The sequence below is a fragment of the Ahaetulla prasina genome, chromosome 2 (genome assembly GCF_028640845.1).
Source record: "Ahaetulla prasina isolate Xishuangbanna chromosome 2, ASM2864084v1, whole genome shotgun sequence".
NCBI classification, from domain to species: Eukaryota; Metazoa; Chordata; class Lepidosauria; order Squamata; family Colubridae; genus Ahaetulla; species Ahaetulla prasina.
In genome coordinates, this window is record NC_080540.1 from 1,126,042 (window position 1) to 1,144,520 (window position 18,479).

Sequence of the window (18,479 nt, forward strand, 5' to 3'; positions counted from 1 at the left end):
GGGAGGGAGGGAGGGGAGGGGGCTGCTGGGAAGGGGAGGGGCAGCAGCCCTTCAAACGCTCCCCATCCCTGTTGCTTTTTCCGATAGGGGTCTGCGGGGGAAACCGGCCAGATGGGGGAGAGGGGCCACTCGGGGCCCCCAGGACCTCCAGGAGAACAAGGCCTGCCAGGGCCCGCCGGGAAGGAAGGGACCAAGGTAAGCCCCCGGGGCCAGCCGTGCAGATGCTTCCTGCCACCCCCTGTCCCCCTCCCCACCCTTGTGGCCCCTACGGAGGGAGGTCCCCTGGGGACCCAGGGCTGGGCACCCACTTTTCCCCCTTTTAGGGGCTGTCCACCCCATCCCCCGCCCAGCTCTCCCTCGTCCACCAGGCCCTCCCTGCGAGGGGTGGTTTGGCTGTGCAGAGAATTTCCCTCGTCCTCCGCTGTGGGGCCTGTGGGGTGGGGGACATTGTGACGCTCCGGGTGTCTTTCAGGGCGACCCAGGAACCATCGGAGGCCCCGGGAAGGACGGACCCCCAGGGCTGCGGGGCTTCCCCGGAGAGCGAGGCCTTCCCGGCACGGCTGTACGTACCTGGGCTCTTTCTCCAGGGGGTGGGAGGGGGGAGACCCCATCTGGGGAGGGAGCAGGAATAGGAAATCCCCACAGAGTCTGTCTGTCTTTCTTTCTTTCTTTCTTTCTTTCTTTCTTTCTTTCTTTCTTTCTTTCTTTCCCTTCCTTCCTCCCTCCCTCCCTCTCTCTCTCTCTTTCTCCCTCCCTGGGCCAGGAGAAGCGGAGGCACCTCCGACTGTCCCTCACAGACAGACGGACGCTACTGATCTGCTCTCGAGGGGTCCTTGGTCCCCCTGGAAACGCTTCCAGGACTCTCCGACTTTCTCTCTTGCTTGGCCCGAATGAAAGGCAGCAAGTCCCGCATCTACAGAGCCAGAGCCGGAGGCACCTCAGAGGTCATCTAGTTTAGCCCCTGGCCCAAGCTGAGAGAGAGAGAGAGAGAGCGAGAGCCACCTGCTCCCAGCATCCCAGTGGCTCAGGGGCTGCCCCATGGCAACGGTTACTCAGTGCTCGACGGCTCCTGAGCAGGAGGTTTCCTTGGTGCTCCCCAGCTGCCGGCCACCTCCTGCCCCTTGTTGGATTAGGAGGGTGTGGGGTGGAGGACTCTCTCTCTGCTCCCCCCCCTCTTTTCTCAGGTCTGACCCACGCAAAGCCCCCCGGGGGGGGCTGTTAGCCTTGCAGGAAAAGCCCCCTCCTTCCTCTCCCTTGTCCCCCCTAACCTGGTTGGGCTCCAGGGCCCGCAGGAAGGCCCCTCCTCCCCCAGGCAGTGGGGCAGAGGGAAGACTTGCAGGCCATGAATGGCATGACTCAGGTGGGGGCAGAGGGAGAAAGGACCACTCGGTCAGGCCCCCTTTTCCAACGAGGCCAGTGGCCAACAGGGGGGCCTTGGGGGGGGGTGTCCTGCTGACCCCTCCTCCCAGAGACCCAAAATCCAGATCTGCCCTAGGGTCAGCTTCAGTTGGGGTCAAGAGCTACCCGTCTGTCTGGGGGTGCTCAAAAGGGCCTACCAGAGCCCCCATTTCTGCGTTGGTGGGGCCCTGATCCAGGGGCCCGTGGCCCTAAGGACAGCATCCTTCTGTGGCTCCTGAAGCAACAGAGCTGGTCACTCTTTGAAGCAGCCAAAATTGGTCAGGAATGGGAAAACTCACCCACCCACCCCCGGAAAACAGTCCAGACCTGAGGGTGGGGCGGAGGGGAAGGTGGGAGAGGGCTTTGTGGGGGGGAGGGGGGTTTTGGTCCGCCTGTCCTTCATCTGGGGGAAAGGCATCAAGGGGAGGTGGGCCGGCTAAGCCTCTTCTCTTCCTGAGCAGGGGGGCTCTGGACTGAAAGGCAACGAGGGACCTGCCGGCCCCCCAGGACCAGCAGTGAGTATTTCGGCCCCTCCCTTCCAGTCACCCAGAGATCCGGTTTTAGCCCAGGGCGGGCAAGTCACTCTTACTGGATCACGATCTGTGATTTGATCTCCGTGATACAATTGGAAATCTCCAGGCCCTTCTGGACCTGGGCTGGGCTGCTTCCTTGACAGACACCCCTCAAGCATCCCCACTGCTCGCAAGGCCAGGGGGCTGCGGTGGGAAGGAGGGAGGGGTCCAGCCTCAGCCCCCCACCCCCTCATGAGGGGCCCAGAGGAAAAAAGAAGACCCCCCCACTCACTGCCTTGAACCCTCCCGGTAGAAGATTCCCAAGCCTTTGGTCCCCACTCTCTCTCTGCCTGGTCCCAGCCTCCTTCGCTGACTAGGGATGATGGGCTTTAGAGTGAGAGGCAGGGTCAGCATGGAAATGTCCTGCCTCTCCATTTGTGCCCGTCATGTCCAGGCTGGAACTGAGCTCCATTTTCTTTCTCCTTCCAGGGATCTCCCGGAGAGAAAGGTCCCCCAGGATCAGGAGGCCCCGTTGGGCCCCCAGGCAGACCTGGCCCCCAGGGGCCACACGGACCGGCTGGAGAGAAGGGCCTGCCGGTGAGTAGAGGCAGATGCCTTGTGGTGGTGGGGAGACCGGGAGGGGACACCGAGGAGCTGAGGTTGGGGGTCTACGGGTGAGGAGGAAGGGGAGGTGGAGCAATGGGCTAGCTGAGGGGGGTAGTCCATCCGCTCAGCCTCCCTTTCCCTCTCCCCCACCAGGGTGAAAAAGGGCCCCTTGGCCCCGCTGGTCGTGACGGTGCCCAGGGCCCTATTGGGCTGCCCGGCCCTGCAGGACCACATGGGGGCCCGGGTGAAGATGGTGATAAGGTGAGTGGTTGGTGGGTTGATCCGGGTGGGCGCATCCCCGTCCTGCCCCCCATTCCCTGAACGGAGCCTTTGGTCCCTCTTCTTTTTCTTTGTCTCTGCAGGGAGAAGTGGGGGACCCGGGTCGCAAAGGGCCCAAAGGCGGCAAAGGCGAGCAGGTAAGCTGAACCCCTGCACTGGAATCGCCGTGGGGCAGAGGGAGCCGTTGTCTGCGGCTGTGACTCTGCTGGTTGCCCAGCTGATAAGCTCCTCTTTCTCCTCCAGGGTCCCCCTGGGCCCCCAGGGTCGCTCGGTTCTCTTGGGCAGCCGGGTGCTGCGGTAAGTATCCGCAGGGTTCCACATGTGGCACACTTTGTTTCGTGTGGGTCTTGCGGTTGTACCTCTGGTCCTCTGGGTGCCATTGCTTAGGCGACCTGGAGTAAGGCGAGGGGCCCCTTGGCCTCTGTAGGGACCCCCTCTTGAAATGGGCAGGAGGGAGGGGAGGAGATTTAAGTTTTGCTCTCCTTTGGGTACCAGCTGTCTAACTGCCTCTTTCTATGGTGCCTTTAGGGTGCGGATGGTGAGCCTGGAGCGAGGGGCTCCCAGGGCCCTTTTGGGCCGAAGGGGGACGACGGCATCCGAGGATTCAATGGGGCACCAGGACCGATTGGCTTACAGGTAACAGACGGCCGTGGCAAGGGTCACCCTGCTGCCCACTGATGAGCCGGATGCCACTCACACTCTCTCTCTCCATAGGGGCTGCCCGGACCATCTGGGGAGAAGGGGGAGACCGGCGATGGGGGACCCCTGGTAAGTGCCACCGCCTTCCTCAAAGGGAATCCTTCCCAGACTCCCAGACCCCCCCCCCCATGTGGTTCCTACCCAGCTCTGTTGTCAGGAAGCGAGATATGTGGACGCTCATCAGTATTTTCTTGCAGGGACCCCCGGGACCCCCGGGACCACGAGGCCCAGCTGGACCCTCCGGAGCTAGCGTGAGTGTGTCTCCCACCCTCCTCTCCACTTGATTCCTTCCCTCAGTGGATTCCCAGGGCTGAGTCCGGTTGGATCTCTTTTTCCCACAGGGTCCACAAGGCCCCCCAGGAGGGATCGGAAACGAGGGGCCGCCGGGACAAAAAGTAAGTGGGTCCCAGGGGATGCTAGGCAGAGGACAGGGCGTGGTGTTTGGGGGAGAGCCCCAGAGGTTTTCCAAGCTCCTTGGGAGGATCCCACATCAGAGGTGGATCTTGCCCACGGTCCTTGTGGCTCTCTCTGCACAGAATCCCTCCTCTCCCACGAGAGGAGACCTCTTGAGACCTCTTAGACCAGGGCCCCCCAATACCTGGGACTTACCCCGTTCAGAACCAGGCCGCAGAAGCATCGGGCGTGTGCAACAGGCGAGATTGCAAGCACACACACGCGGCTCCGTTTGTGTGAGCAGTGGGCACATGTATTTGCCATTCGCACAAATGGAGCTAATCACACAGATACACGTCCGCTCTTGTGTGGAACCGTCCTCCCTCTGCCGCCTCCTTTGTTTGCAAAGCCGGAAAATTTGCAGACTGCCGTCTTAGACTGATCAGCTCTCACAACCTTTGCTTGTCCAGCCGGGCTGGACCATCACTCCCATCATCCCCAACCACAGCAGGGACAGCTCCTGCCCTCCACTTCAGGGCCAAAGACAGCTTTGGATCAACTGTCTCGCTGGGATGACCGTGTCCTGGGAACCAAGCGGTTGTCTGCAACCGGCCGACTCCCCAAGATTTTGGAGGGTCAGGAGGCCAAATATAGCAGAGGGGGGCCTGATCCACTAACCTCCCTTCTCCCATCCCAGGGCGAATCAGGAGAGCAGGGGGGACCGGGAGTCCCCGGAGAGCCCGGCTCGAAGGTACGTCTCTTTCTTCTGCCCCCACAGTTGTGTCGCCATACCTGCTGTGTCCCCCTGGACCCCTCGTCCCCTCCTCCTCCTGGCCCTTGGCCCCAGAGTAGAGCTCCGTGGCCCCGGGTCCCGCGTGGAGCAGGCTTCACACACCCTCCTCCTGCACATCAGGCTGGGAAAGTGTACCATCCTGTGCCCCTGGCGCCACAGACCCCTCCCCCAATATGGCCTGGCTGCCTCCCCCCAGCCGAAGGCTTAAGAGGGGCTTTGGGGCAGCAGGGAGCCCTGTTTTCCACTTCCTGTGTGTTGAGTGGTATACTGCCCCTGCATCTGGAGGCTCCGTGTCAGCTCCTCGGCTCTAATATCCTCTCGTCTCTCCTCAGGGCCCACGGGGTGAGCAAGGAGAGAAAGGGGAAGCCGGAAGCGCTGGTGTGGCCGGACCCCCCGGAGGGAGAGGCCCCGTTGGGGACGATGGGCCCAAGGGGAACCCGGTAAGGGAAACGGCAGAAAGGAGGGGGGCGGGTGGGGGGCAGGCAGGAAGTCTGGGGCTGGGAGGAGCTGCCTCCCCCACTCTAGACTCATGTAGACTACAAGCCCCAGCAATCCCAGAACCAGATAGGAGATGGGATTTGTAGTATAGGGTCAGGAAAAACCGGTGTAGCCATTTTATTGGTGAATAAAGCTGACGCAATGGCCTGTTTTGTCCAAGTGTTAGCAAAATCTGGTGGTTTTTTGGAGGGAGGAAATCTAAAGGTGAGATGAGGCTAAAAAGTGCCAGATTCAATATTTATCTCGGGGGCGGGGAGAGAAATGGGAAGCCGGACTCTGGTGACCTTTGACTTTTCTCTGGGTGCAGGGCCCAGTCGGCTTCCCTGGAGACCCCGGACCCCCTGGAGGAATCGGGCCCCAGGTGAGTATGACCCTCCCCTCTTGGCTGGGACCTCCCCCTCTGAGCCTGCCCTCCACTAAGGCCAAAAGACCACCAGACCCATGTGCCTCTCCCCACAGGGCCAAGACGGAGCCAAAGGCGAGCAAGGAGAAAACGGCGAACCTGGAGAGGCGGTGAGCATTTTGGGGGGAGGGGGAGGTTTAGACCCTACCCGGGATATGGCTGGGTCGAAGCCCCTTCCCCACTTTCCAGCGATGTCTGCCTCATGGCTTCCCACTACAACCCCCTCGGTGGCCTCCTGCTTGTGTGTGCCCCTAACCTCTCTCCTTCATTTCCAGGGGTCTCCAGGACCACCGGGGGAGGCTGGTCCCCCTGGGCCACTCGGGAAGAGGGTAAGTGTGGGGGGTCCACCTCATTGGGGAGGCCAGGAGATGCCCACTCCCCCCCACTACACACAGAGGGGCCTGGGATTGGGAGTCACGGGACAAGCGGAAGAGAAAGGCAGCCAGGGTCCATCCCAGCAAAAGACCACCCCCAAAATCCGGGCTTGGGGACCACTTCTCCTCTGGATTCTAAGTGCAGTGTCCTCCCCCCACTCCTTCAACTGCAGGGGGCCAAGGAAAGCCCCCCCACTTCTTGAGGGAGAGCAGAGAACAAGGTCTCTGGACTGCATCGGCCCCTGTTTCCGCCCAGCCCCACCTCTCCAGAGGGGCAAAGACCCCCAACCCAATCCACCCAATCTTCTTCCTTTTCTCTGCAGGGCCCCGCTGGAGCTCCAGGCCCTGAGGGACGGCAGGGCGTGAAGGGCAAGAAGGTGAGTGTGGGGGGGGTCACCACGCCCCCTAGAAGGTGTGGGGCTGGGCTGGGCCTTCCAGAGGGCAACTAAAACTCCAGACTCCCTCACAGCCCCACCCCCAAAGAGCCTTTAATCCTCACTGAAGGGTCCTTTCCAGGCAGAAAAGGGAGGGGGGGAGATGAGAGTTCAGGAAGGATGGGGGTCCCAACTGCAGCGAAGGAGGCAGGGCCGTTATCGGGGCAGGAGCTCCCAGTCCACCTCTTGGGGCCCAGAATTGGGGAGGGGGCCTCCCAGGCTGCGCTGGCCCTCCCAGCTGGTGCTCTGCTGGTGCTTCCGTCTGGACCAGAAGCTGAAGGGGGTTCCATCCTGAGTGGGCATCGCAGGGTGTGCGACTGGGGAGGGACCGTAGAGGTCATCCAGTCCAACCCCATCAAAGCTGGAAGGAGCCAAGCTAAGCCCTCTCCTTGGTCTGACCATTATCCCACCATTATTCTGCAGGGAGAATCGGGAGTCCTCGGGCCCCCTGGCAAAACCGGGGCCGTGGGACCCCAGGGGACCCCTGGAAAACCCGGCATGGAGGGCTTGAGAGGCATCCCTGGATCTGTGGTAAGAGGGGGAGGAGCTGCCTCGTTGCTTGGGGGGCTGTCCGGCTCATGCTGGGAAGGTTGGGAGGGGGCGAAATGGAGCCCCTTCCAGAGTCATGGAGGGGGGATTAGAGTTCTTGGGGATCAACACTATTTCTGACTTGCTAGAAAGGGAGAAGTGAGAGGCCCCTCGCTGAAGTGGGGGGCTGACATTCATGTCTGGGCCTTTGGTCTCTTGCAGGGGGCGCAAGGCAAACCAGGGGCCACGGGCCAGGCTGGGCCCCCAGGACCTACGGTGAGTAGCCTCCCTTTGGGGGGGAGACCAAATGGGTGGGTAGGGGGGCTGTCAGCCACAGGAGGTGCTTAAGCTTCCTTGGGGTGTTTCTTCCCACAGGGCCCCCCTGGACTGCCCGGCCTGAAGGGCGAGACGGGCCCCAAAGGAGAGAAGGTAGGAGGGGGCCAGGCCAGCTGGGTTTGGCTCTTGCCCGAGGCGAGCAGCCTTCTGGGGCAGGGAAGGCAGGCCCCCCCACCATCTGCTGATCCCCCCCCCACCCTCTCTCTCTCTGCAGGGCCACCCGGGACTCATTGGCTTGATTGGACCGGCCGGAGAGCAAGGAGACAAAGGGGACCAAGGGGCCCCTGGCCCCTCAGGGAGTGGGGGTCTTAAAGGAGAGACTGTAAGTGCTGGGGGGAGGGGGGCATGGGAGGGGGCTTGAGGGGCAGGGAGCAGCTTAACCCCACCCCTTGCTCTCTCCCTGCAGGGTATCCCTGGACCGACCGGCCCTCTTGGCCCCGCGGGGCCCCCTGGACTTCCTGTGAGTAGCCCCTGACCCCCATCCCTGACCCCTCTTACGCCTCCTGAACAGAGACCCCAACTCTCCCCTTCTCTTTCAGGGATCTCCCGGTCCTCAGGGCGCCAAAGGAGCCACGGTGAGCGATGCAGCCCTGCCCCATAGCGCTTGGGGGTGGGGGGAGAGAGAGAAAAGGGAGGAAAGTCTCTCCTTGAGGACTAACCTCTTGGTGATTTGGTTCCAGGGTGAAGCTGGACCCAAAGGACAGCGGGGCGTTCCTGGGCCCCCTGGAAAGCCGGTAAGACCCCAGACTCACTCCGCCCTGCCTCGGTTTCCCCTTGGCGGAGGAGATCCAGGAGAGGCCTGGGAGAAGGCCGGGGGTGCATTTCTTCGGTTTTAGCCCCAGTTCTTCCAAATCGGCCTTAAAAAGTTTCCTAAAATATTTTTAAAATAAAATAGCAGAGATACGGCTATTTTACGGCCCTGCATCTCTGGCAGCCGTAAGTGTGAAAAATGATCATGTCACCTTTTTAGGGCCCTTACAACTTCAAATGGTCACTAAGTGAAGTGTTATTTATTTATTTATTTATTTATTTATTTATTTATTTATTTATTTATTTATTTATTTATTTTATTAAATTTTTATACCGCCCTTCTCCCGAAGGACTCAGGGCGGTGTACAGCCAAGATAAAACACGAAATATATACAAATTAAAACATTTAAAACCTAGCAAATTACAAAAAGGCTGATAATTAAAATTTAGTTTTAAAATTTTAGAAATATTAATAAAACCCCAAATTAAAATTTAACATTATTATGCCAGTCCCGCTTGAATAAATAGGTGTGCTTTTAGCTCACGACGGAAGGTCCGAAGATCAGGCACTTGACGTAAGCCAGGGGGGAGTTCGTTCCAGAGGGTCGGTGCCCCCACAGAGAAGGCCCTGCTCCTGGGGGCCGCCAGCCGACACTGTTTGGCGGACGGCACCCTGAGGAGACCCTCTCTGTGAGAGCGTACGGGTCGGTGGGAGGCAAAAGGTAACAGCAGGCGGTCTCGTAAGTACCCGGGTCCTAAGCCATGGAGCGCTTTAAAGGTGGTAACCAAAATCTTGAAGCGCACCCGAAAGACCACAGGAAGCCAGTGCAAGCCGCGCAGGATTGGTGTTACATGGGAACCACGAGCGGCTCCCGTTACTACTCGCGCAGCCGCATTCTGGACTAACTGCAGCCTCCGGGTGCACCTCAAGGGCAGCCCCATGTAGAGAGCATTGCAGTAATCCAGCCGAGATGTAACCAGAGCGTGAGTGACCGTGCATAGGGCATCCCGGTCAAGGAAGGGACGCAACTGGCGGACCAAGTGGACTTGGTAAAAGGCCCTCCTGGAGACGGCCGCCAGATGTTCATCAAAGGACAGCCGGCCATCCAGGAGGACGCCCAAGTTGCGAACCACCTCCTCGAGTTATAACTGGAGGAACAACTGCACCAGCCACCTGGAATCCAAAGCAACTTTCGACCTGGTTGACACCATTTTCACCACTCGGCTGTTTCTTGGGTTCAGGCAAGGAACAGGAAGTCCTCAACTTACAACGGTTCATTTAGTGACTGTTCGAACTTACAACGTCACTGAAAAAAGTGACTTAGGACCATTTTTCACACTTGTGACCTTTGCATGGTTACATGATCAAATTCAGGCAATTGGCAGCTGACTCACGTTTACGACGGTGGCAGCATCCGGGGATCACGTGATCCCCTTTTGTGACGAGCCAATTCAAGGCCGAAGCCGGATTCACTTAACAACCGTGTGGCTAACTTATCAACTGCAGAAAAGTCATAAAAGGGGGCAAAACTCAACAAACGTCTCATTTAGCAACATAAATTTTGGGCTCCGTTGTGTTCGTGTAAAGTGAGGACCGGCCGGGAGGCCCCAACTTGCTTGAGGCGCCCCACCGGAGCCTCGGGCATTGTGTGAACGGGCCTAATCTCTTGGGCAGGGTCCGCCGGGTGAGGCCATCCAGCCGCTGCCCATCCAGCGCCACAAGAAGAGCCGGCGCTCAGTGGATGGAAGCCGGCTGGTGGAGGAGGAGGAGGAGGAGGAGGAGATGGCGGCCGACGAGGCAGCGGGACAGCCGGCCTCCCGGCGCGTGGAGGAGATCTACGGCTCCCTGGAGTCCCTCCGCCAGGAGATCGAGGGGATGCGGAAGCCGCTGGGCACCCAGGACAGCCCTGCCCGCACCTGCCAGGACCTCCGGCTGAGCCAGCCTGAACTGCCTGACGGTGGGTGTAACGGGATAACAGAGCTGGAAGGGACCTCAGAGGTCTTCTAGCCCAACCTCCTGCCCGAGCGGGAAACCCTGGACCCTTTCAGACAAACGGCTGCCTGGGAAAAAGGGAGATTGTAAGCCTTCCCCCAGGGAGATTCCTGGGCCCTCCCGAGTCCCCCCCTCCCGAGGCTTCTGCCCTGGGGTGTGTGTGTGTGTGTGTACAACCCCCTTGCCACCGGGGGGGAGGGGCGTTATGCCATGGACTGCATTGGTGGGACAGCCGTTCCGGGCCTTCATCGAACTCAGAAACTGCTGGACTAACTACAACAGCCAGAAGCCCTTGCCAGCAGAGAAGGGGGGCAGCCCCAGGTCCTCAGATCTGTCCCCCCACCTCCTCCGTGCCTGGACCCCACCCGGGGTTTTCCCTGTAAGACCTTTGGGGCACGTTTGGAAGCCAAACATGAACTCCTAGGGGGAATATATAATCACCACCATCAAATGGCGCCCTGTCTTTTTTTTGGGGTGGGGGTGGGGGGTGGGAGATGAGTTTGCAAAGGGGCCACTGGAGTCGTGGGACACCCCAACCCCAACTAGAGGCTCAGTGGGGAATTTTGGCCCTTCCTTCTTCCCAGGCGAATACTGGATCGACCCCAACCAGGGCTGTTCCCGTGATTCCTTCAAGGTCTATTGCAACTTCACGGCCGGGGGTGAGACCTGTGTCTTCCCCAGCTGGGAGTCTCGAGAGGTGAGGAGGGGCCCTGGGCGGGGAGGGCAGGGGAGGGCTGGCCCCACTGGGAGAGCCTGCTGCCCCCCCGCCCAGCAAATGCTGAAAACGGATGTCCCCATTTCTGCCATTTGTGGGTGGGCAGTTTATGAAAATGAGGATGGGTCCCGAAATAGGGAAGGTGGCACCCCTGGCAATGTTAGGTTGGCCCTCCTGGAGTGGGGGACCACCTGGTTTGGGCACCCCTATGTTGCTCCAAATGGCCGTGGTGGGCACAGCCTGTCCGGGCAGGGGGCAGAGGTTGCGTTTCAGGGTGAAGGGCTTTGCCACAAGCCTCTTCCGGCCGAGGCTGCAGTTCTGTGGTTGCCTCTTGGTCTCCCATCCAGGTACTAACCAGGCCTGGCCCTGTAAAAACCAGGCTGCCTTTGAATGGGACAGGGTGGCCGTGGGTCTCAGCCCCATGGATCAAGCCCTCGGGGCTGTGTGTGTGTGGACCCCTTTAGAGAGCCAAGGGGCAGAATTTGCCTTTGGAGCCAGCCGGAACAAGGCCCCGCTGCTCTTGGGTGCCCCTCTCTCTCTCTCTCTGGGTCAGAAACGGCTTCCTTCGACCCCTCCTGGCTCAAGAAAGACCCCCAGTTTCCTGACGCCCCCTCCCACTCCGTTTGCAGGTGCCAATGGCTGCGTGGGAGGAGGAGACGCCCCCAAGGTGGTTCAGCCAGTTCCAGAAGGGCCATCGGGTGAGTCCCCCGGCTGGAGGGTGGGGTGGCTGGCAATGGGTCCTCCCCCTCGGTCTCTCCCCCTCGGTCTTTCCTGCACCTGAATCTCTCCTCCAGGAGGGTGTTGGAAAGACCCACAGGAACGAGGGCTCCGATCCCAGGAGGCAGCCAGGATTCCTGGGCTGGAGTGGTGCCTGACCCCAAAGTTTGTGATGGGGAGACCTCTTACTTGGGGGTGGGGAGCTCTGGGGGGAGGCGAGGGACAGAGGTCTCATCGGCAAATCCTCCTTCCATAACGGACTGCCAACCATGGTGGCCACTCAGTGGCTCAGTCCTTGTGCTGCGTTCACGCGACACCCCCAAATTTCATTCAAAGGATCTGGAGTGACCTTTGTGAAACTTGCCAAGCCTGGGAGGGGTGACCCTGTGTGAGGGTGGGGGTGGGGTGTGGGGGTGGGGAATTGACTTCCTTTTTCTTGGAACATGGTGAGTTGTGTGAACACAACCCGTTTGGTTGATTCTGGATAGGGACACCAACACAGGAAATGTGTTTCCCGAGTGCAGGGTGTGCTTGTTGGGCAAAGGGATCTGTGCGGTGAGGTGGGGAGGGGAACCCCTACAGAGGAGTGACAGAATCCCCTTAAGGCCATCCAGTCCACCCTCCCGCTTAGGGTCCAGCATCCTCTGCTTGAGAGCAGCCACTCCACCCCATCCCCGATCCTCATCTCCCCCTCATCCCCGGTCCTTCCCCAGTTCTCCTACGTGGACGCGGAGGGCCGCCCGCTGGGCGTGGTGCAGCTCTCCTTCCTGCGCCTGCTGAGCACCTCTGCGCGCCAGAACTTCACCTACCACTGCCAGCACTCGGTCGCCTGGCACAGCTCGGGGGCCCCCACCTTGGAGGGCTACCAGCGGGCCCTGCGCTTCCGGGGCGCCAACGAGGACGACCTGAGCTACGACAACAGCCCCTACATCAAGGCCCTGGTGGACGGCTGTGCGGTGAGCACCCGGGAGGGGACAGGGATGGGGGGGAACAACCACAAGGGAAGGGCGGAGGACAGGACCCCTACTCAGAGAGGGCAGGACGGAAAGCCTTGCACCTTCCCTCCTCACCTGGATGGATTCTGGGGCTTCTTAGATGCCTATTGGGTGCTGGTGATACGACGTTCCCACCTTCCTGACTGGTGTACGGCTGGTGGAAAGCGGGGCTCCCGGCTTCTCTTTGGGGAGGGGGGCAGTGACCCGCCTCCAGCATTGACCCTTCTCTTCCCCCCCCTTCCCAGGCACGGAAAGCATCCGGTGAGACACTCCTGGAAGTCAACACCCCCCAAGTGGAGCACCTGCCCTTACTGGACGTGCACCTGACGGACTTTGGGGAGCCCGGGCAGCGCTTTGGCTTTGAGGTGGGGGCCGCCTGCTTCCTTGGCTAGAACGGAGACTCCAGCGCAGCCGGCAGGAGGAGGACGACCACCTTCCTGGGGCCCACCAAACAATGGAGACCATGGGTGGGGAGGGGTTGGGGGGGGAGGATCAGCCAGAAGCCCGGCAACTGGAAGATCTGTGGGGCGCAGAGACACCCAGCCATGGAAATGTTCTCCCTCCAAATTCTCTCCTCTCTGTGCCCCTCCCCAATGCTGCTGAACCCCCTTCCCTGCCAAATCCCCCACGGGGTCCTGACCCCCCCTCCTCAGATGGACCCCATCCTGCTTCAGAGCTTCCTTCCATCCATGCTGATGGAGACCTCTCCCCCGCAAATAGCAGAGTCCCTAGTCAGCAATGGACGCCACCCACTGAGCCCCACCTACTTCAGCCCTTTCCAGCCCCACTGAGGGCAACTTCAGCCTTGCCCCCCTCCCCTTGAATTTGGTGGCAGGCTTGGAAATGGGGTGGGCTTCCCATCGGCCAAGGAAGCCCCTCCCCAGCCATTTCCCTCTTCTTCCTCACCCCCCATCCCCCTTCCTTTAATCTACAAAAGTAATTGGTAAGAAGAAAAAAGAGGTCTGAATAAGAAAGAGGAAACAGTATATTTTATTTTGTTTTTATACAAAAAATAATAAATTAATTATATTATTTAATGGAATCAATATTAAAAAGAACATTTTTTTCCCTTGCTGCAAATTTGTAATCTTGAAAATGGATGTGTGTGTGTGTTGGGGGGGCATTAAGTGAGCTTGAGATCCCACTTCTGGGTGCAGGAAGTTTAAAGGAATATATTGAATTTTCTATTGGTCGGCCGAATGTCCGAAGAGCCAGTGACCAGTGGACTTGGGGAATGTTGGAACAGATCAGCCTTCCTGTTACTGATTTTGGGGGGGGGGTTTCCACTTCTTCTTTCCCTGTTTTAAAGGGAGGGTCCCTCAAGACCAGGTGCGCCTCCCCCTTGTGGGTTGTGGAGAGATGGTTCCTGCCAATGATGCTTCCCCACCTGACCAGATCAGGCCCACCATCAGAGGTGCCCAACCACAGCCACTTTAAGACTTGTTGGACTTCAACTCCCAGAATTCCCTAGCACAGCTAAACCCCCTCTTTCCCTAACGTCTTGCATTATTTTTAACTTTATTCTCGGTTTTTTACCCTTCCATACAAAATTATTAATCCCTTTTTGCCATTCTTGTAAATTTGCATCTTTCTTCAATATTGGAATCATTTGAAACAAAAATAAAAATCTAGGTAAAACATTCATTTTTATAGCTGCCACTCTTCCCAACAATGATAATTGTAACTTCTTCCAATTCTCCATTTCTTTAATTACTTTTCCCCACAATACCTCATAATTATTTTTATATAATTTTACATTCGATGCTGTAATATATACTCCTAGGTATTTAACCTTTTTAACTACTTCATATCCAGTTATTCTTTCTAGTTCTTCCCTCTGATGTGTATTCATATTTTTAATTATCATTTTTGTCTTCTGTTGATTCACTTTAAACCCAGATACCTTACTATACTGATCAATTGTCTCCTTCAGATATACAGCTGAATGTATTGGTTGAGATAAAGAAACAACCAGATCATCTGCAAACGCTCTTAATTTATAATCTTGATTTTTAATTCTAATTCCTTTTATTCGATCTAAACCACGTATCTTACTCAATAATATTTCCAAAGTTAGAATGAATAATAATGGTGACAAGGGACATCCTTGTCTAGTCCCTTTCTCAATCTTGAAAGATTCTGTTAATCCACCATTTACTATTATTTGAGCTGTTTGCTTTTGATATATAGCCTTAATTGCTTGAATAAAATAATCCCCAAATTGCATTTTTTCTATTACTTTAAACAAAAACTGCCAATCCAATCTATCAAAAGCTTTTCGCATCCAAAAAGAAGAATGCTGCTGAGACCTGGCTGTTTCTTTCCAAATATTCAAGTAAATTTACAATTTGTCTCATATTATATCTCATCTGTCTCCCCTTAATAAATCCTGTTTGATCATTATGAATTAATTGAGTCATCAGTGGCATCAATCTATTCGCTAATATCTTAGCAAATATCTTATAATCAGTATTTAAAAGCGATATTGGCCTATAATTCTCTGGTTTAACACCATCTCGATCTTCTTTAGGTATTAATGAAATAAAAGCTGTCCTCCATGAGGGAGGAGCTTCTCCTCCCCTTTGTATTCTGTTAAATAACTCCTTAAGTGGTACAATCATCTCATTTTGTAAATTTTTATAATAAGTAGTTGTCAAACCATCTGTACCTGGTGCTTTATTCGCTTTAAGCTGCTTAATTGCAAACACTATTTCCTCTGAAGAAATTAATTGATTCAACTCTTCCCTTTGATCTACTGTAATTTCTAAGATACCGTGGTCCTGTAAATATCTATCTATATCTTTATCATTAATCACATCTCTAGAATATAACTTAGTATAATATTCTAAAAAAGCTTTTTTAATCAAATTTTGCTGATATACTTCCTTACCTCTATATTCTATTTTATCAATTATCGTCGTTTCTGTTTCTTTCTTAATAAATATGCTAACCACCTTCCAGGTTTATTAGAATTATTAAACAAATTATGTTTTGCATATTGTAAATTAGTTGCCACCTGATCTGCCATTAACATATTAAATTGACCTCTTAATATATTTATTGACTCTTTTATTTTACTATCTCCTGGATTACATACCAATAACTGCTCCTTCCTTTTAATTTCCTCTTCTAATTCTTTTCGCCTTTTCTGCAATCTATTTCTATATTTATTATTCCTATCTAATAAAATTCCCCTCATATAAGCCTTGCTGGTGTCCCAAACTATCTCTATAGGTGTCCCTTTATCCATGTTCAAAGAAAAAAATTCCTTCATTAGAATTTTACATTCATTTACATTTTGTTCATATTTAAACAAGTTCTCATTCATCCTCCACGACCTCCTGGCCTCTTTTTCCCGATCTAGCTCAATCCAAACCGGGCTATGATCAGACAAAGTTCTAGAACAAATTTTTGTCTTCTTCACTTTGAAAAACAAATCATTAGTAATTAAAATAAAATCGATCCTAGAAAAAGATTGATGTCTGTCAGAAAAAAATGTAAAATCTCTCTCTTTTTCATTGCGTTCTCACCATACATCTCTCAATTCTAAATCTTCCATCAAATCAAAGAACGAAGGAAATATTTCTAAGACTTCTTTTATCTTTCTGGATATCCATCACTCCATTCCAATCACCCATTAATATATAAGTTTTATAATCCCAAGATGTTATTCTTTTATGTAAAAACTTATAAAATTTTTCGTTGTTGATTTGGTGCATAAACTCCTATTAAAAGTATTTTTCTCCCCTCCAATAAAAGTTCAATAGCAATATATCTTCCTTGATTATCCGCCTCAATTAATGTTGCAGATAAATTACTCTTTATATAAACAACTAGTCCATTCTTCTTTTCTGTAGCAGATGCAACAAAATGTATTCCCAATTTTGAATTTATCAAATATTTCTGGTCTAATGTTCTAATATGTGTTTCTTGTAAACATACAATGTCATTTTTAAATTGCTTCAAATAATGAAATATCTTTCTTCTCTTTTGTGGTGAGTTTAATCCATTAACATTCCAAGATAAAAGTCTAATTGCCATTATCAGCAATCGGAAACTTTTGAAGCACCAGCCGCAAATCATATCTTTCTTTGGGCCTTGCTCCTCCCACTGTTTCCGTCTTGGTAATAGCAGATTGAGCCTGTTGAGCCTTTTCTTCTTGTTCCTTGCGTTTGACAGCTGCTCTTGTCATCCTTGGCTCTTTTGGAATCTCTGATCCCATCTTAGACACATCCAACACTTGTAAAAGGTCTTCTTCCATTACTATCACTTCTTTTTCTTTAATTTCGCCTTCCTTTCTCCTACCATCCGGAGATGGTGGACTTCCAGCTTTAAGCACATAAGCATAAAACTCTCGTGCTTTACTGACTGTATTAAGACGATGTGCTTTCCCTTCATAGTAAACTATTATACCAGTTGGGATGTCCCATCTATACTCAATCTGACGTTTTTTAAGTTCGTTCACCAAAAAAGCAAACTCCTCTCAACATTTTTTGGGAATTTCCTTTAGTATTAAAATATCTTGGCCAGCCGCTTGAATCTTGTCTCCTTTAAAAGAAGCTTGTAAAATCTCATTTCTCACTGTTCTAGTAGTAAAATAAATAACAATGTCTCTCGGAAGATTTCTTTGTCTTGCTATCCAGGAATTCACACGATAAATTTTATCAATATGAAAAGCCACATCTGCTGGCCGAACTGCCAAAATCTCTGCAAAGGCCTCAGAAAAAATTTGCTTCAAATTCTCTTGTCTATGTTCTTTCAGGCCACGTATTCGTAAAGCAAGTTCCATAGCTCTATATTGTAGCAGAACAATTTCATCATCAACTTTATCCATTTTACTTTGAACTACCTCAATCTTATTTTCCAATTTTAAATTAACTTTCTTTATTTCTTCTACTTCCTGCTCCAGTAAAATCACATTTGATGCCAGACCCTGTACTGCTGACACCAAACCTTCTTTGACTTCTTTATTTCCAATTTGAATTTCTAACATCTGTTTTTTCATCTCTGACATTTCTTCTGTAATTAATTTAAACTTATCTTCTATCTGAGAAGTTTGCAAATTCATAGCATCATTAAGAGATTCTTTCATAAAATCTTTCAGATTATCCTGAAGTGCTTCCAAATTTAGTGATTTTGTATCTGCTGTATGTGCTGGAGAGACTCCCGGTGTTGATGTTCCTGGGGTTTTTGTAACAGTTGTCTTTAATTGTTTTGCTGCCATCTCTTAAAATTTCTCTTTAACTTAATGTTACATATAAATCTTCTAAGTCTTTTTTTTAAAAAAAAACAGTCTCAATATCTCTTCTCCCTTCTCATTACAATGTTTTAAAAAATGTCCAGCTGGTCTTCAGCAATAAACAGCAAACAGTGAGAATTGTAACACTTTCGTTTTCAACTGAGTAGCTCATTAAAGAACAACCGCCATTTTCGCTTTAAAGTCAACTCCAAAACTTTAAAAAATAACAACAGGGAATTGATTTAATTACTTGCTTTTATAGTTAAAGCTCTCCTGTTTCTGTTCAGTCTGGTATTTTCTTCTTTAAGTTAAAATTGGTCACGGCAGTTGGTCGTGGCAATTAGGTCTGCCAAAGCAGGAAAAAAGCCTCAGATCTGGAGCGTTTTGAAGTTCTGAGGGGGCTTAACCCTTTGAGCCTCCTGGTGTCTTCCAGGAGTTCTAGGGAAGCTCTACCTCTGCTTCTTTCGCTCACCTCCTCTTCTTCGTCCGAAGAGGGGGAATTTCGAACCGCTGGACAGCTGATTGTCGCTGTCTTAGCGGTCCAACACGATCCAGAGGTTGGTGATCAAACAGTTCACCTCCATTGCCAACAGAGCCAACCAGGAAGTCTCCGAAGTCCACAAGTCTTAAAGTGGGCAAGCTTGGACTCCCCCAGCTTGGAATGTACCAAAACATAGGGTGTGCTGGGAGTTGGAAGTCCACAACTTTAGAGTGGCCACGGTTGGACACCCCCAGCTTGGAATGCACCACATTTGTGTGTGCGCGTGCAAACCACCCTCCTGAGCCAATATGGCTGCCTGCCTGTCTGCCAGCTGTG

General features: G+C 53.4%; 1 protein-coding gene across 1 annotated transcript in view; it reads left to right on the forward strand.

Moving 5' to 3' along the window:
- Positions 1–13,335, forward strand: part of COL11A2 (collagen type XI alpha 2 chain) — a 40,651-nt gene extending 27,316 nt beyond the window's left edge. The window contains exons 40-68 of the mRNA XM_058174050.1: positions 88–195; positions 473–562; positions 1,860–1,913; positions 2,400–2,507; positions 2,670–2,777; positions 2,879–2,932; positions 3,039–3,092; positions 3,324–3,431; positions 3,510–3,563; positions 3,692–3,745; positions 3,836–3,889; positions 4,585–4,638; positions 5,013–5,120; positions 5,486–5,539; positions 5,638–5,691; positions 5,857–5,910; positions 6,279–6,332; positions 6,813–6,920; positions 7,140–7,193; positions 7,293–7,346; positions 7,468–7,575; positions 7,660–7,713; positions 7,793–7,828; positions 7,934–7,987; positions 9,679–9,961; positions 10,581–10,693; positions 11,341–11,409; positions 12,142–12,384; positions 12,669–13,335. Coding sequence (XP_058030033.1) covers positions 88–195; positions 473–562; positions 1,860–1,913; positions 2,400–2,507; positions 2,670–2,777; positions 2,879–2,932; positions 3,039–3,092; positions 3,324–3,431; positions 3,510–3,563; positions 3,692–3,745; positions 3,836–3,889; positions 4,585–4,638; positions 5,013–5,120; positions 5,486–5,539; positions 5,638–5,691; positions 5,857–5,910; positions 6,279–6,332; positions 6,813–6,920; positions 7,140–7,193; positions 7,293–7,346; positions 7,468–7,575; positions 7,660–7,713; positions 7,793–7,828; positions 7,934–7,987; positions 9,679–9,961; positions 10,581–10,693; positions 11,341–11,409; positions 12,142–12,384; positions 12,669–12,815 — 2,547 coding nt within the window. The 3' untranslated portion in view covers positions 12,816–13,335. The remainder of the gene's footprint in view (positions 1–87; positions 196–472; positions 563–1,859; positions 1,914–2,399; positions 2,508–2,669; positions 2,778–2,878; positions 2,933–3,038; positions 3,093–3,323; positions 3,432–3,509; positions 3,564–3,691; positions 3,746–3,835; positions 3,890–4,584; positions 4,639–5,012; positions 5,121–5,485; positions 5,540–5,637; positions 5,692–5,856; positions 5,911–6,278; positions 6,333–6,812; positions 6,921–7,139; positions 7,194–7,292; positions 7,347–7,467; positions 7,576–7,659; positions 7,714–7,792; positions 7,829–7,933; positions 7,988–9,678; positions 9,962–10,580; positions 10,694–11,340; positions 11,410–12,141; positions 12,385–12,668) is intronic.
- The last annotated feature ends 5,144 nt before the right edge of the window (positions 13,336–18,479 follow it).